At 41.7% G+C, this 16,471-nt stretch overlaps 1 protein-coding gene across 1 annotated transcript in view; it reads left to right on the forward strand.

The window, feature by feature from the left end:
- The window catches only part of LOC135331225 (uncharacterized), a 55,424-nt gene that overhangs the window by 33,125 nt on the left and 5,828 nt on the right, over window positions 1-16,471 (forward strand). The window contains exons 79-108 of the mRNA XM_064526308.1: window positions 243-323; window positions 949-1,029; window positions 1,218-1,298; window positions 1,493-1,573; window positions 1,739-1,819; window positions 1,985-2,065; window positions 2,326-2,406; window positions 2,611-2,691; window positions 2,880-2,960; window positions 3,155-3,235; window positions 3,419-3,499; window positions 3,665-3,745; window positions 4,018-4,098; window positions 4,293-4,373; window positions 4,550-4,630; window positions 4,899-4,979; window positions 5,178-5,258; window positions 5,419-5,499; window positions 5,731-5,811; window positions 6,010-6,090; window positions 6,265-6,345; window positions 7,140-7,220; window positions 7,687-7,767; window positions 7,989-8,069; window positions 8,481-8,561; window positions 13,134-13,214; window positions 13,340-13,420; window positions 13,704-14,179; window positions 14,404-14,674; window positions 15,791-16,266. Coding sequence (XP_064382378.1) covers window positions 243-323; window positions 949-1,029; window positions 1,218-1,298; window positions 1,493-1,573; window positions 1,739-1,819; window positions 1,985-2,065; window positions 2,326-2,406; window positions 2,611-2,691; window positions 2,880-2,960; window positions 3,155-3,235; window positions 3,419-3,499; window positions 3,665-3,745; window positions 4,018-4,098; window positions 4,293-4,373; window positions 4,550-4,630; window positions 4,899-4,979; window positions 5,178-5,258; window positions 5,419-5,499; window positions 5,731-5,811; window positions 6,010-6,090; window positions 6,265-6,345; window positions 7,140-7,220; window positions 7,687-7,767; window positions 7,989-8,069; window positions 8,481-8,561; window positions 13,134-13,214; window positions 13,340-13,420; window positions 13,704-14,179; window positions 14,404-14,674; window positions 15,791-16,266 — 3,410 coding nt within the window. The remainder of the gene's footprint in view (window positions 1-242; window positions 324-948; window positions 1,030-1,217; window positions 1,299-1,492; window positions 1,574-1,738; window positions 1,820-1,984; window positions 2,066-2,325; window positions 2,407-2,610; window positions 2,692-2,879; window positions 2,961-3,154; window positions 3,236-3,418; window positions 3,500-3,664; window positions 3,746-4,017; window positions 4,099-4,292; window positions 4,374-4,549; window positions 4,631-4,898; window positions 4,980-5,177; window positions 5,259-5,418; window positions 5,500-5,730; window positions 5,812-6,009; window positions 6,091-6,264; window positions 6,346-7,139; window positions 7,221-7,686; window positions 7,768-7,988; window positions 8,070-8,480; window positions 8,562-13,133; window positions 13,215-13,339; window positions 13,421-13,703; window positions 14,180-14,403; window positions 14,675-15,790; window positions 16,267-16,471) is intronic.

Consider the following 16,471-nt stretch of genomic DNA (forward strand, 5'->3'; position numbering starts at 1 on the left):
GTTCAGTCAAGAGTAGATAAAGAGTATCTACTCTTAGTTCAGTCCAATTAGGCCTTTCAGTATTATACATTGCATGAATGGCAGCCTCCGCAACAAACAGATTTTGTTGTAGCAGCAGCAGTGATGTCATATTACTTATAATGAGATTCCTAATTTTTTAATTGCGTTTTATTATTAGCGCGTACTTAATTTAGCGTTAATTACAAATTCGCTAAAATTAGTAACAATAAGGTATTTTGTAGACTGGAGAAGGTGTCAGAGGAAGTGGTGCATTCTCGAGAGACAGAAATTCCACCCGTCCTCAATCAGAGGGAGTTATCAGGGTGAGTTATATACAAAATTACAGTAGATTCTCGCTATTCCGGCTCTCCAAAGTACAGCCACCTCGATATATCGGCCATTTGGCTTGGCACGGAATGCTAGCTATATCTGTACTGCACAAAACTCACCCTGAAGTACGGCCACTCGCTATTCCGTATACCAGCCAGTGCTGGCTGTCCCAAACAAGGTTTTCAATGTAATTTTATACGTGTATTACGGCCGGATATGACGTTTTGGGTGTGGTTTAGCAAATAAAATTGGTTAAATACATCGAGAACAGAATGATTCATTATCCTTCATTATCCTCGAGACAAGAACCGCAAAATTAGTCATTAGATTCGAGGTAAGGTCATTTTAAGCCGCGGCTATTTCCCGAAATACAGCCACCTCGCTATTCTGGCCAAGCTGCATGGTCCCAAGGGTGACCGCATTAACGAGAGTCTACTGTACTTAGTCTAGTGATTCGGAATATAGGAGTGTAACATCATTTTTCGGTGACAAGCCTAAACTGTATTACTCTAAGCCATGGGTGCAGTCCAAGCTTTAGTTCAAACTGGTAACGTTTTACATGTATAACAGTCTCTGATTGTTGTCGTAGCAGCAGTAATATCACATTTTCTTTTGTAGGCTGGTGAGGGTGTCAGAGGAAGTGGTGCATTATCGAGAGAAAGAGATTCCACGCATCCTCTACCAGATGCAATTTTCAGAGTAAGATACTTATAGCTTTTATTTTAATGACTGTAGGAATATGACATCATTATTGGTTGACAAAGTGTATTTTTAACGTGTATTATTAACTTTGGGTTCAGTCCAATTAAGCCTTTGTACAGTTTACATGTATTGCAGCTTCAACAAACTGAGTTTCTAGTAGCAGCTGTAATGCCACACATTTTCAGATTGAAGAAGGTGTCAGGGGAAGTGGTGCGTTGTGGAGAGAAAGAGACTCCGCCCATCCTCAACCAGATGGAGTTCTCAGGGTGAGTTATATTATACGAAAGTACCTATAGTCTTTGTTTGACGTTATTATTCGGTTCATGACAATTGTTGCATTGCCATGGAATAGTTAAGAGTATCTACTCTTAGTTCAGTGGAAGCCTTTCAACCTTTGCATGAATGGAAATTACCTCCGCAACTAGTTATAGCAGCAGTAATGTCATACATTATTTTGTAGACTGAAGAAGGTGTCAGGGGAAGTGGTGCGTTGTCAAGAGAAAGACACTCCCCCCGTCCTCAATCAGAGAGAGTTATCAGGGCGAGTTATTTACGAAATTACTTACGTGTAGTTAACGTCATTATTCGGTGACAAGCATACTGAGTCATGGGTGCAGTCCAAGCAGTAGCATTTTACGTATATAACAGTCTCAACATAATTCTGATTGTTGTCGCAGCAGCAGTAATATCACATTTTCGATTGTAGGCTAGTGAAGGTGTCAGAGGAAGTGGTGCATTATCGAGAGAAAGAGATTCCACGCATCCTCTACAAGATGCAGTTTTCAGAGTAAGATACTTATAGTAATGACGGTAGGAGTATGACATCAGTATTTGGTTGACAATAGAGTAAGTCTAAGCTATGGGTTCAGTCTAAGCCTTTGTACAGTTTACATGTATGACAACTTCAACAAACTGAGTTTATAGTAGCAGCTGTAATGCCACGAATTCTCAGGTTGAAGAAGGTGTCAGGCGAAGTGGTGCGTTGTCGATAGAAAGAGACTCCGCCCATCATCAACCAGATGGAGTTCTCAGGGTGAGTTATAATTATTATATGAAAGTACGGCCTATAGTCTTTGCTAATTACTGTCAAGAGTATGACATCATTATTCGGTTCATGACAATTGTTGCATTGCTCTCTAATTGCCATGTGTTCAGTCAAGAATAGATATCTTAGTTCAGTCCAATTAGACCTTTCAATTTTTCTTCAGTATTATACATTGCATGAATGGCAGCCTCCGAAACATGCAAACAGATTTTGTAGTAGCAGCAGTAATGTCATATTTTATTTTGTAGACTGGAGAAGGTGCCAGAGGAAGTGGTGCGTTCTCGAGAGAAAGAGGTTCCACCCGTCCTCAATCAGAGGGAGTTATCAGGGTGAGTTATATACGAAATAATTATTACTTAGTCTAGTGCTTCTGAGTGTAGGAGTGTAACATCATTTTTCGGTGACAAGCCTAAACTGTGTTACTCTAAGCCATGGGTGCAGTCCAAGCTTTAGTTCAAACTGGTAGCGTTTTACATGTATAACAGTCTCTGATTGTTGTCGTAGCAGCAGTAATATCACATTTTCTTTTGTAGGCTGGTGAGGGTGTCAGAGGAAGTGGTGCATTATCGAGAGAAAGAGATTCCACGCATCCTCTACCAGATGCAATTTTCAGAGTAAGATACTTATAGCTTTTATTTTAATGACTGTAGGAATATGACATCATTATCGGTTGACAAAGTGTATTTTTAACGTGTATTATTAACTTTGGGTTCAGTCCAATTAAGCCTTTGTACAGTTTACATGTATTGCAGCTTCAACAAACTGAGTTTCTAGTAGCAGCTGTAATGCCACACATTTTCAGATTGAAGAAGGTGTCAGGGGAAGTGGTGCGTTGTGGAGAGAAAGAGACTTCGCCCATCCTCAACCAGATGGAGTTCTCAGGGTGAGTTATATTATACGAAAGTACCTATAGTCTTTGTTTGACGTTATTATTCGGTTCATGACAATTGTTGCATTGCCATGGAATAGTTAAGAGTATCTACTCTTAGTTCAGTGGAAGCCTTTCAACCTTTGCACGAATGGAAATTACCTCCGCAACTAGTTATAGCAGCAGTAATGTCATACATTATTTTGTAGACTGGAGAAGGTGTCAGGGGAAGTGGTGCGTTGTCAAGAGAAAGAGACTCCGCCCGTCCTCAATCAGAGGGAGTTATTAGGGTGAGTTATTTACAAAATTACTTACATGTAGTTTAGGAGTGTAACGTCGTTATTTGGTGACAGCGTACACTATTACTCTAAGCCATGAGTGCAGTCCAAGCAGTAGCATTTTACATATATAACAGTCTCAACATAATTCTGATTGTTGTCGTAGCAGCAGTAATATCACATTTTCGATTGTAGGCTGGTGAAGGTGTCAGAGGAAGTGGTGCATTATCGAGAGAAAGAGATTCCACGCATCCTCTACAAGATGCAGTTTTCAGAGTAAGATACTTATAGTAATAACTGTAAGAGTATGACATCAGTATTTGGTTGACAATAGAGTAAGTCTAAGCTATGGGTTCAGTCCAAGCTTTTGTACAGTTTACATGTATGACAACTTCAACAAACTGAGTTTGTAGTAGCAGCTTTAATGCCACGAACTTTCAGGTTGAAGAAGGTGTCAGGGGAAGTGGTGCGTCGTCGATAGAAAGAGACTCTGCCTATCCTCAACCAGATGGAGTTCTCAGGGTGAGTTATAATTATTATACGAAAGTACGGCCTATAGTCTTTGTTTTGATTTAATTACTGTCAAGAGTATGACATCATTATTCGGTTCATAACAATTGTTGCATTGCTCTCTAATTGCCATGTGTTCAGTCAAGAGTAGATAAAGAGTATCTACTCTTAGTTCAGTCCAATTAGGCCTTTCAAGCTTTCTACAGTATTATACGAATGGTAGCTTCCGAAACATGCAAACAGGATTTGTAATACCAGCAGTGATGTCATATTTTATTTTGTAGACTGGAGAAGGTGTCAGAGGAAGTGGTGCGTTCTCAAGACAAAGAGGTTCCACCCGTCCTCAATCAGAGGGAGTTATCAGGGTGAGTTATATACGAAATAATTATTACTTAGTCTAGTGCTTCTGAGTGTAGGAGTGTAACATCATTTTTGAGTGACAAGCGTAAACTGTTTTACTCTAAGCCATGGGTGCAGTCCAAGCCTTAGTTCCATTTTACATGTATAACAGTCTCTGATTGTTGTCGTAGCAGCAGTAATATCACATTTTCTTTTGTAGGCTGGTGAGGTTGTCCGAGGAAGTGGTGCAGTATTGAGAGAAAGAGATTCCACACATCCTCTACCAGATGCAATTTTCAGAGTAAGATACTTATAGCTTTTATTTTAATGAATGTAGGAATATGACATCATTATTGGTTTGACAAAGTGTATTTTTAACGTGTATTATTAACTTTAAGCAGTTCAAGCCTTTGTACATGTATGGCAGCTTCAACAAACTGAGTTTGTAGTAGCAGTTGTAATGCCACGAATTCTCAGGTTGAAGAAGGTGTCAGGCAAAGTGGTGCATTGTCGATAGAAAGAGACTCCGCCCATCCTCAACCGGATGGAGTTCTCAGGGTGAGTTATATTATTATACAAAAGTATCTATAGTCTTTGTTTTGATATAACAGTATGACATCATTATTCGGTTCATCAATTGTTGCATTGCTCTAATTGCCATGTCTTCAGTCAAGAGTAGATAAAGAGTATCTACTCTTAGTTCAGTCCAATTAGGCCTTTCAAGCTTTTGTACAGTATTATACATTGCATGAATGGCAGCCTCCGGCCGGCCGCAACATGCAAACAGATTTTATAGTAGCAGTAGTTATGTCATATCTTATTGTAGACTACAGAAGGTGCCAGAGGAAGTGATACGTTGTCGAGACAAAGAGGTTCCACCCGTCCTCAGTCAGAGGGAGTTATCAGGGTGAGTTATACGAAATTAATTAGTCTTGTGATTCTGAATGTAGGAGTGTAACCTAATTTTCGGTGACAAGCGTAAACTGTATTACTCTTAGCCATAGGAGCCTTAGTTCAAAATAGTAACATGTTACATGTATAACAGTCTCAACATAATTCTGATTGTTGTCACAGCAGCAGTAATATCACACTTTCTGTTTTGTAGGCTGGTGAAGGTGTCAGAGGAAGTGGTGCGTTATCGAGAGAAAGAGATTCCACGCATCCTCTATCCGATGCAATTTTCAGAGTAAGACATTTATTTTAATGACTCTAGGAGTGTGACATCATTTGGTTGACAATAAAGTTATTATTAGCTATGGGTTCAGTCCAAGCCTTGTATAGTTTACATGTATGGCAGTTCAACAAACTGAGTTTATAGTAGCAGCCGTAATGCCACAAATATTTAGGCTGAAGAAGGTGTCAGGGAAAGTGGTGTGTTGGTGAGAGAAAGAGACTCCACCCATCCCCAACCAGATGGAGTTCTCAGAGTGAGTTATAACGAAAGTTCCTAGTCTTAATTAAGGTAGTGTGACATCAGTTACTCGGTTAGTGTTGATTATAATTTAGCCATGTGCTCAGTCAAGAGTATAAGAGTATCTTAGTTCAGTCCAAACCTTTCAACTGTTGTGCAGAATGAATAATTAATACATTGCATGAATGGCAGCCTCCGCAACATTATAGTAGCAGCAGTAATGTTACGTATTATTTTTATTTTGCAGACTGGAGAAGGTGTCAGCGGAAGTGGTGCATTGTCGAGAGAAAGAGGTTCCACCCGTCCTCAATCAGAGGGAGTTATCAGGGTGAGTTATACAAAATTACTTAGTCTAGTGATTCTGAATGTAGGAGTGTAATGTCATTATTCGGTGATAAGCGTACACTGTATTACTCTAAGCCGTGGGTGCAGTCCAAGCCTTTGTTGCATTTTACATGTATAACATGTATCTCAACATAATTCTGATTGTTGTCGAGCAGCAGTAATATCACATTTTCTATTGTAGGCTGGTGAAGGTGTCAGAGGAAGTGGCGCGTTATCAAGAGAAAGAGATTCCATGCATCCTCTACAAGATGCAGTTTTCAGAGTAAGATATTTATTTTAATGACTGTAGGAGTATAACATCATTATCGGTTGACAAAGTGTATTATTAACGTGTATTATTAACTTTGGGTTCAGTCCAATTAAGCCTTTGTACATGTATGGCAGCTTCAACAAACTGAGTTTTTGTAGTAGCAGTTGTAATGCCACACCTTTTCAGGCTGAAGAAAGTGTCAGGGGAAGTGGTACGTTGTTGATAGAAAGAGTCTCCACCCATCTTCAACCAGGTGGAGTTCTCAGGGTAAGTTATATTATACGAAAGTAACAAGTATAGTTGTTTTGATTTAATGACTGTAGGAGTACCGTAGAAACTGGATTATTAGCACTTTCGACTATAAGCATATCTTTAAGCGCATGCTCAACTGCGGATTTTTTGTACTTGAATTGAAGCTCTTTTTCAATTATGCGAAGGATATTAGTGAAAATTGATTTCAGCTTTACTACGATCGAGCTACATGTAGCTATAGTTTGTATAGTGCATGGCAGCTATATAGCGGCTTGTCATTCTGGAAGGGACTCTCTGGGCACTCTGTTACCTTGTCTGATCATGCTGAGACGTAGATGAGGTGGACTTGGATCCTTTCTGTTCCAGATCTTGGTTAATGTATGTTGTAAAATGAAAACTGTAAGATACTATGGTATGATAATTATAGATCCAGTTTGGATTGCCTGTTTGCCTTGCTTGCTCACTTTCTAGGTTGCTTTTCATCACAGAGACATCCGGTTACTGGTTGGGGCTCAAAAATGACTGAATTATAGGCGCATTCTCGAGTATAAGCGTATAGCTATTGACCCCATGAGCGCATGCGCTACTAATCCAGTTTCTACGATATGACATCATTATTCGGTTCATGATAATTGTTGCATTGTTCTAATTGCCATGTATTCAGTCAAGAGTAGATAAGAGTATCTACTCTTAGTTCAGTCCAATTAGGCCTTCCAAACTGTTGTACAGAATGACATCTTGAATGGCAGCCTTCGTAACAAACAGATTTTGTAGTAGTAGCAGCAGTAATGTCATATTTTATTTTGTAGACTGAAGAAGGTGTCAGAGGAAGTGGTGCGTTGTCGAAAGAAAGAGGTTCCACCCGTCCTCAGTCAGAGGGAGTTATCAGGGTGAGTTATACGAAATTACTTAGTCTAGTGATTCTGAATGTAGAAGTGTGATGTCATTATTCGGTAACAAACTTATAAACTGTGTTACTCTAAGCCATGGGTTCAATCAGTTCAAGCCTTTGTTAGCGTTTTAATTGTATGACAGCTAGCCTCAACATACCATATAGCGCAACATTTTCGAGGCACTTATATTTCGTAGAATGGCGTCTAAAAGCATTTCGTTGCACATACAATGTTCGTGGGATGACTGCTTACCGGAAGCCACGCCTTAAATCTTTGCACGTTAATTATAGCAGATAATTGTAATTAAAGAACACTGTAGAAGTATAACATCATTATCGGTTGACAAAGTGTATTATTAACGTGTATTATTAACTTTGGGTTCAGTTCAACTAAGCCTTTGTACAGTTTACATGTATTGCAGCTTCGAGTTTCTAGTAGCAGTTGTAATGCCACGAATTCTCAGGTTGAAGAAGGTGTCAGGGGAAGTGGTGCATTGGTGAGAGAAGGAGACTCCGCCCATCTTCAACCAGATGGAGTTCTCAGGGTGAGTTATAATTATTATACGAAAGTACCTACGTAAAATCTTTGATGACTGTAAGAGTATGGCATCATTATTCGGTTCATGACAATTGTTGCATTGCTTTAATTGCCATGTATTCAGTCAAGAGTAGATAAAGAGTAGATAAAGAGAAGTTAGTTGAATGGCAGCCTCCGCAACAAACAGATTTTGTAGTAGCAACAGCGATGTCATATTTTATTTTGTAGACTGGAGAAGGTGTCAGAGGAAGTGGTGCGTTGTCGAGAGAAAGAGGTTCCACCCGTCCTCAATCAGAGGGAGTAATCAGGGTGAGTTATATACAAATTACTTAGTCTAGTGATTCTGAATGTAGGAGTGTAACGTCGATCATTATTCGGTGACAAGCGTAAACTGTATTACTCTAAGCCATGGGTGCAGTCCAAGCATTTGTTCAGAATGGTAGCGTTTTACATGTATGACAGCTATAGCCTCAACATACCGTATGTGCAAAATTTTCAAGGGACTTATATTTCGTGGAATTGTGTCTAAAAGAATTTCGTTGCACATGCAATGTTCGTGGGATGACTGCTGACCGGAAGCCACGCCTTAAATTTTTGCACATTATAGCAGATAATTAAAGAACAATTTCGTGGACTTAATTTTCGTGTAGGATTGCCACGAAAACAGCGAAAATTTATCGCTATACTGTTGTCGTAGCAATATCACATTTTCTTTTGTAGACTGGTGAAGGTGTCAGAGGAAGTGGTGCGTTATCGAGAGAAAGAGATTCCACGCATCCTCTACCAGACGCAGTTTTCAGAGTAAGACACTTATAGTTTTAACTATAGGAGTGTGACGTCATTTTTATGTTGATGACAAGTGTAAAACGCAATACTGAGATCTAGCTTGATGAGTTGTGTGGCGCGGCCTAAAACGTTGACAATGTTTACCGTTTACCGCATCGTGGACTGTGGCATATTGCATGGAGCAAAGAGCAGTTGGAATGCCGTCGTTGACACTGTGCCCGTAAGGTGCTGATAGATCACAAATCAATCTCCATTTGTTCACCTAGTGTGCTTTTGGGACGAGGCCCAGAGGGCTGGTGTGTGGTTTGTCGCTTGTTATTGGGCCTAGCATGCGATTGGCTGCTAACTCTGTACAAAGTTTTTCCTGTACAACATGTGGGTTTGCTAGTGCAGAGGGACGATTATGGGTGTAGGAGCGAAGGTGATCTCGGGGGCCGTGAAAGCCAATACGGAAGCCCTCTTGAATGCTTTTATACATATACGATGCATAGCATTGGTCAGGGTGTGCCTGCAGAAATGGCTCTAGCTGAACAAGATTGATAGGAGATGTGTAACGAGGGCACTTTGTGTAATTCCCCATTAGCGACGAGCCTGTCATAAGCGTCTGTAAGTCGTAAGTGTACTTGTACTTTCCGGACTTGATGTTTGCGCACGGCAAGTCCCGCCTATAGATAGCACCTGCAGCAGAAAAGATAAATATGGCTTAGGAGTTCATGCGCATCAGTGGCGGATCCAGGAATGTTGAGAGGGAGGTTCCAAAACAGTTCATTAAAAGCCATCACTTTTCTTAAGCAATGAGCATGCGCATTAGAGAGCAGCCTAGTAACTACGAACCTGTCTAGATCCGCCACTGCGCATTGCGTGACGAAAATTATATGAGCCTGCACGCGCCAACACAAATGACAATGACAGCAGGGAAAGTGCATTTACTTGCAAAACAACGCAAAATAACAGCATAATTATTTGGACAATAATATACAGTAAATACACACTAGCTGCTCGCATCATGGAATCCGTTTACGAAGACTTAGGGAATGGTCTCTTCTGCTTGAAGAACAAGTTGCCTGGTGTTTTGGGGCATTCGCAAGCAGGATGAGGTGCTGCACCAGGGTATGTAGCACAAACATGGTTGTACGTGCATGTGCCGGGATAGATGCATGAACCTCAATTCCACGAGTTACACACCCTTGTCTTGGTATGCGTAAACGTTAGTGGAGGTGGATGAGATTTCGGGTGAAGGTACGCCAAGGCACATTCATTCCTGATGCACATTCATTCCTGGTGTGATTGACACCGCGACAAAGGGAGAGGAGCGACTAGGTTTACCCGTGAAATTTCCGAGGATGGTTGTGGCATGAAGTGCTGGGGAGAGTGTGTTCCAGGGCAATGAAGGGTTGGCGGCAGCTTGTTGCCGGAACGAGCGATCGTAGCCGAGGTGTCCGTGACGAGAGGCCTCTAGGATCATCACCCGGGGCATAGGCAAGCTTTATCTTTTGTGGTCTAATCTGTGGTGAGAATTGCTGTGTAAGTCAGGAAGCAGTACAACCATGATGGCAATGTGAGGACATCCCTCATGCAGGGGCGTGATGGGCCTGCCGCTGATTATGTTGCCTGGAGCGTGGATGCTGTGGAGTAGTCTCATGGATCAGCCCCCTCCTAAGAAGGGGTCTGAGCACTCCTGATGTAGTTTTGTTGCACACGCTGGAATTCCAGCGGCTCAATCAGATTGACTTATTCCAGTCAGGTGATATTATAGGAGGCAATAAAGAACTGCACGTTGCTCAACGCATTTGGATAATCATTAACGCATGCATTACGCATGGTAAACGCTTCATACATAGACGCTGCTACGAAGCATAAGCAAGCCAAGCAGGGGTCCTTGGGCACAGAGTTAGCACCACAGGCAAAAGACACACATGTAATAGATTGAAGCACCTTCTTCAGAGAGAGAGAGAGAGATGCCTGCGCTTTACGCTTTATACAATTAACAAATACGCGGGGGCGTAAGGTCAGGAATTCCATTGGTCTGGCACATTCCACTGTGAACTGACCTCAAGACAAGAGTGCTCAGACCCCTTCTTAGGAGGGGGCTGATCCATGAGACTAGCTGTGGAGTTGCTCTAGTACGGAGATGTTGTCGGCCAGCAATTCTCGCAAATTGACCGGATCAAATTTTGTCGACAATTTTTGTGGGATGGGCGCCTCTGCCGGTGAAAGGATAAGTCCGCTTCTATAGGATATGACTGTGGCAATTGGTGGGGCGCTGAGTTGGTTTTGGGTCAACGGGACCAAAAATAACAGCGATGGTGGTGGTAATGGCCCCAAGTGCTGCTAGGAGGGTTGGAGTAGATATTTGTGAGGCGAAGTGCTCGTAACAATTGATGAGTGAATGAGGAGAAGAAACAAAAAACAAAACAAAAAAACAATAAAAGCGTGAGATATAGCCGTGCGGAGTGAATAGTGTGAGATAGGGCTGTAGCAATTTGTCCTACTCAATGGCAGCAAGTAAATATAGTATAACCTGCTTACTAGTACTGGATAGGACTGCAATTGTCCTAGCCAAATCGAATGCTTATTATGCTCATGCAATAATATGGAATAGGACCAAAGCCATGTGAATGAGCGGTGTGGTGTTTTTCCTGCTGTGCAATAGTAAGACTATAGTAGCCAAAGCCACAAGTGAGTAGTGCATAGTGCTTCTTTATGGTGTGTAATCAATGACAAAATTAGCCAGTGTAAATTTAGATGGGCCATACCAAAACTGGACCCAAAAATGCTGACAGTGCAGAAAGTGACCCACAGAAAATGGTGCCCTCAGAATTTCTGCTCACACAAGAAAACTATACCCTCAGCAAATCATACCCATGCCACACATATACTCACAAAAGGAAGTTATCAGATAATCCTATCAGAAAATCATACCCACGCACACACTGACAGGGACCATACTCAGAAAATTCAATGCTTAATATTGATGTTGGTACAGTAAATATCATTATGTGGTGTGGGTATGAGGGTCAGTTTCCTGCTGGTTAAAGTTCTCTTGTATGGGTGAGGGTATATAGTTCCCCTTTGTGCGTGCATGGGTATGATTTTCTGAGCGTATAGTTTCCTTGTGTATTTTTGAGGGCATTGATTTCTGAGGGTCACTTTCTGAAGGTCATTTTCTGTGAGACACTCACTTTCCGAGGGTCACTTTCTGCACTGTTAGCATTTTTGGGTCCAATTTTGGAACAGCCTATCTAAATTTACACTGGCTAATTTTGTCATTGATTACACACCATACTTCTCAAGCTCGTTAGTCTGAGTCAGTTCCACAAGAGTAAACAGTGCTTATCAAGGTACTGAATAGGACTGTAGTGTTAAGCCCACGTGTCATAGTGCTTATCATGCAAGCACTCACTGTTAAGGATGCTTGCGGTTAGGTAGTGCAGTGCGATTTGGTATTGAGATACTATCGCAGTGCTATAGTCATGCTGGTGGGCAGCAAGTTTGACGCGGCATGGGACATGGCTAAACTGCTGCTCCAGACGCTGGCAATTAGCTATAATTATGGCAGCAATGGGAAGTAATCAACAGGTGTATTCCACGACACTATGCGAGGAGCATAAATCAACAATCACATGATATATGTACAAAGCGCTAGCAATGTATTTACAACACAAACCTTGGAGAGTGGTGGGGATGAACGTCCCTATCCCTTGTGGGTTGATATTGTGGAGGCTGCACAGTCTGTGCAATGGGCATCACTTGTTGTTGCAGGGTCGATTGCCGCTGTTGTCCTGAGGTGAGCGGTGTCTGCTGCTGAGAGGGGTGCTGCTGTAGCTGTGGTAGAGAGTTGGCCGGCTCCTGTGGGTCCTGGGATTGGGTTGAAACGGGCAGGGAGCTTGCTGCCACGCGTTGGGCCTCTAGTTCAGCCCGCACTTCGTTGCGAATGATATGCAAAAACGCCGTGAAGTCGGGTTGGGCAGGTGGTGGGGCTGGTGGTGCTGGAGGCTGTCCAGCGGTGATTGAGACTACCTGTCCAGGAGGAGTTGCCGTCGAATTGTTTTGTGTGGCAGCTCGAGTAGAGCGTCGGCCGGTCGCTGTGGATCTGGTAGTTCTAGTCCTCTTTCCACGTGGCATCGTGGAGTGGTATAGTTAGACCAAAGTTAGACAAAGACTTTGCAGCTGACAAATGAATATGTCTTTGCTTGTGATAGAGCTAGCAGTAGCTATAGTGCACAATAATTGTATTTATGCACATTATGTGCAATACATGATCCCTTATACCTGGCCTTGCATTTGACCACAATTATGCTGCTAAACAGGAAGTGGCCCCATCTTATGTTAACTGCATTTAAATGCATGCCTTTAAATCAGAGGAGGTACGACAGGCGCGGTGCAGCTCAAGCGATTAGCCTTTGATTATCCGCCCATGCCCCGTCCACGTCGTATGTTTTTGCCTGATGTAATCAGAGACTAATTACTTGAGCTGCACCGCGCCTGTCGGACCTCCTCCGCCTTTAAATGCTCTTAAGCCATGCATGTGTTTAGTCCGAAGCAGATTTTGTAGTAGCAGCAGTAATGTCACGTTATATTTTGTAGACTGGAGAAGGTGTCAGTGGAAGTGGTGCGTTGTCAAGAGAAAGAGGTTCCACCCGTCCTCAATCAGAGGGAGTTATCAGGGTGAGTTATATAACATTTTAAGCCATGGGTTCAGTCCAAGCCTTTGTATAGTTTACATGTATGGCAGCTTCATGCAGCAAACTAATTGTGTAGTAGCAGCTGTAACGCCACGTACGAATTTTTAGGCTGGAGAACGTTTTAGTGGAAGTGGTGCGTTGTCGAGAGAAAGAGACGCCGCTCATACTCAACCAGATGAAGTTCACAGAGTGAGTTTATACGAAATAAGTACTTGTATATAATGACTGCAGTATATAGAAGTGTGACACCATTATTTGGTTGAGGACAACCGTAACGTGTATATATTATTACTCTAATTAAGGATGGGATCAGTCCAAACCTTTACACAGAATAGTAGTATTTTACACGTTATAACAGCTTACAATGCATGGTTGTAGGCAACGAATTGCCTGAAAGTTGCCTGGTGTATGATGGCCTTTACGTTTCTTATTTTGTTTGTTATTCATGTTATTCATTTTCGTCTGTATTCAGGTTGGACTCTCGATGTCAAGAAACACCGTCAGTCAGTCTCAAACTAAAATCACATCTTCCCAATTGGATGCCCCACAATCCAACACTGAACATGGAGATGAAACGGGTTCTGGGGATGACATTGATTCTGATAATTTCAATGATAGTGATACAGATGACACTAAAGTTGCATCTTCGGAGGTTGCCAAACGTTTGCCAGGGGATCTAGAACAAATAAAAAAAACCCGAATGGATCGGCATACTAAACGACATAGTCGCCGACTCTTGGGCAAGGAAGACGAGACAACCTATACCCCAGCACCATACCAGTCACGCTATCGCCAGTCCCCACACAAAAAAGATCGGAGCAGACGAGATGGCCGCAGTAAACGAAAAGGAGAACAGCTCCTCGACAGTAAGGTGACTGATTCACCTCTGCTGCAGGCTGACCCCAACCGCAGAAAGAAGAGAGAAAAACTACTGCCTAGGATTGACAGGTGAGAACTAGATTGTAATAATTATGCTTTAAAATGAATGTGTGATTTCATGTAGGCTCTATTTAGGATGGATTAGATAACTGTAGTTATAAGGTCAATGCATAAAAGAGTAGTTTTTACCGGTCGTAAACTGGTCCCTTGTTATGTATTTTATCGAGTATAGTGCCTACCGTATATCGTATATTGTCCCTTGTTATGGAGTTGTTTTGTGTTTGTTGTTGTAGAGGAGACAAATTGAAAGCCCACGGACTTGATCCAAAGGAAATAAGTGAAGGTCCTGGAGGTGACACATCTCCAAAGAGCATAGATCGTCTGCTCACTGAAAATAAACAACAAGCAATAAAACCTAAGCATTTCGGAACTAGCAACAAACTTGTTGACAATAATGACCTCCTCCCAAGCACTCCGGCTGCTTCCCCATTGAACGTTTCCATAGTTACCCATGCGAGCAAAGGGGGAGGGGTTCAGCAACTGTATGATGAGAGAAACACCAGGGTGAGTGCTTTTTTATAATTATTCAGTCGAGCCTCGTAAGTTGCTTTTTGTATGCAGTTATCATGTCAAGTTTCAGCATTGTTATGTGCCTCGAGGTATAGTCGCACATGAAGACAGTAAAGCTGACTGTGTTTGTGTACCATATAGTGGGAGGGTATAAACTTTCGCGGAATGACCATTAGAAAGGTTTTCGCGGATTTAATGTTTGCGGATTAGCAGCCTTTCTTGCAGCATGCATGCATGCGATATTAAATTCATGGTTCGCGGTAGATGCTTGATCGGCAAAAACCATTTATACCCTCGAATTATACCCGCTATAAATTGCAACGGCAAGCCAACTAACAGCGTTCATATAGGCTTCTAGCCACATTCTGATTTAACCTATTATAAACGGGTACTAATTTTAGCAAATTAGGGAATTTGTAATTAACACTAAATTTCATAAAAAAAAACTTTTTTTACAGATAATGTACTTTTGAAAACCCCAAACTTTCCATTCAACCTCATCTTTGACAAAATGTGCTACAAATCCACTAAAATTTGTACCCTAAAACCAGAGAAAAATCTGAAAAACGCTAAAATTACTACATGTTTATAATAGTAACCTTAAGGTACTTACCTCGATAGTTTAGTGAAGGTTTGTTGCAGTCTCTTCAGAATCGTTCGTAGCATCGTTTGTCCGCACAACATCTCTATTCGAAATTTGATTAAATCTCCCTCTTTTTCTATTTTGATTCTTCATTGGCAGGAAATACACATTACTAAACTTATCATCATCGATCTATGCTTCTCTCCTTGAATTTCTGCTTCCAGTAAGCTCTTCTTTATAACATTCTAAAATATGCCTCAAATCATTTAAGCACTCAGATGCTTGTGTGATTGATTCTACATGGCAGCCTTAGCAAACGTAATATTATAGTAGCAGTAATAATCGCATCTTCTTTTGTATTCAGTTGATAACAGGTGCTCTAAGCCATGGGTTCAGTCCAGCCTTTGCATAGAGTGATAGCATTTAACATATATATGGCATACTCAAATTGGATGTTTCATACATCTAGCTCGTCCTTTTAGCCTTTTATTTTGTTTGAAACATGTGATTCATTTTTGTCTGTTCAGGTTGAACTCTCGATGCCAAGAAATACCCTCAGTCAGTCTCAAGCCAAAATCACATCTACCCATTCGGATGCCCCACAATCCAACACTGAACATGGAGATGAAACGGGTTCTGGGGATGACACTGATTCTGATAATTTCAATGATAGTGATACAGATGACACTAAAGTTGCATCTTCGGAGGTTGCCAAACGTTTGCCAGGGGATCTAGAACAAATAAAAAAAACCCGAATGGATCGGCATACTAAACGACATAGTCGCCGACTCTTGGGCAAGGAAGACGAGACAACCTATACCCCAGCACCATACCAGTCACGCTATCGCCAGTCCCCACACAAAAAAGATCGGAGCAGACGAGATGGCCGCAGTAAACGGAAAGGAGAACAGCTCCTCGACAGTAAGGTGACTGATTCACCTCTGCTGCAGGCTGACCCCAACCGCAGAAAGAAGAGAGAAAAACTACTGCCTAGGATTGACAGGTGAGAACTAGATTGTAATAATTATGCTTTAAAATGAATGTGTGATTTCATGTAGGCTCTATTTAGGATGGATTAGATAACTGTAGTTATAAGGTCAATGCATAAAAGAGTAGTTTTTACCGGTCGTAAACTGGTCCCTTGTTATGTATTTTATCGAGTATAGTGCCTACCGTATATCGTATATTGTCCCTTGTTATGGAGTTGT

This window comes from Halichondria panicea, chromosome 2 (assembly GCF_963675165.1).
Source record: "Halichondria panicea chromosome 2, odHalPani1.1, whole genome shotgun sequence".
In the NCBI taxonomy this organism is placed as follows: domain Eukaryota; kingdom Metazoa; phylum Porifera; class Demospongiae; order Suberitida; family Halichondriidae; genus Halichondria; species Halichondria panicea.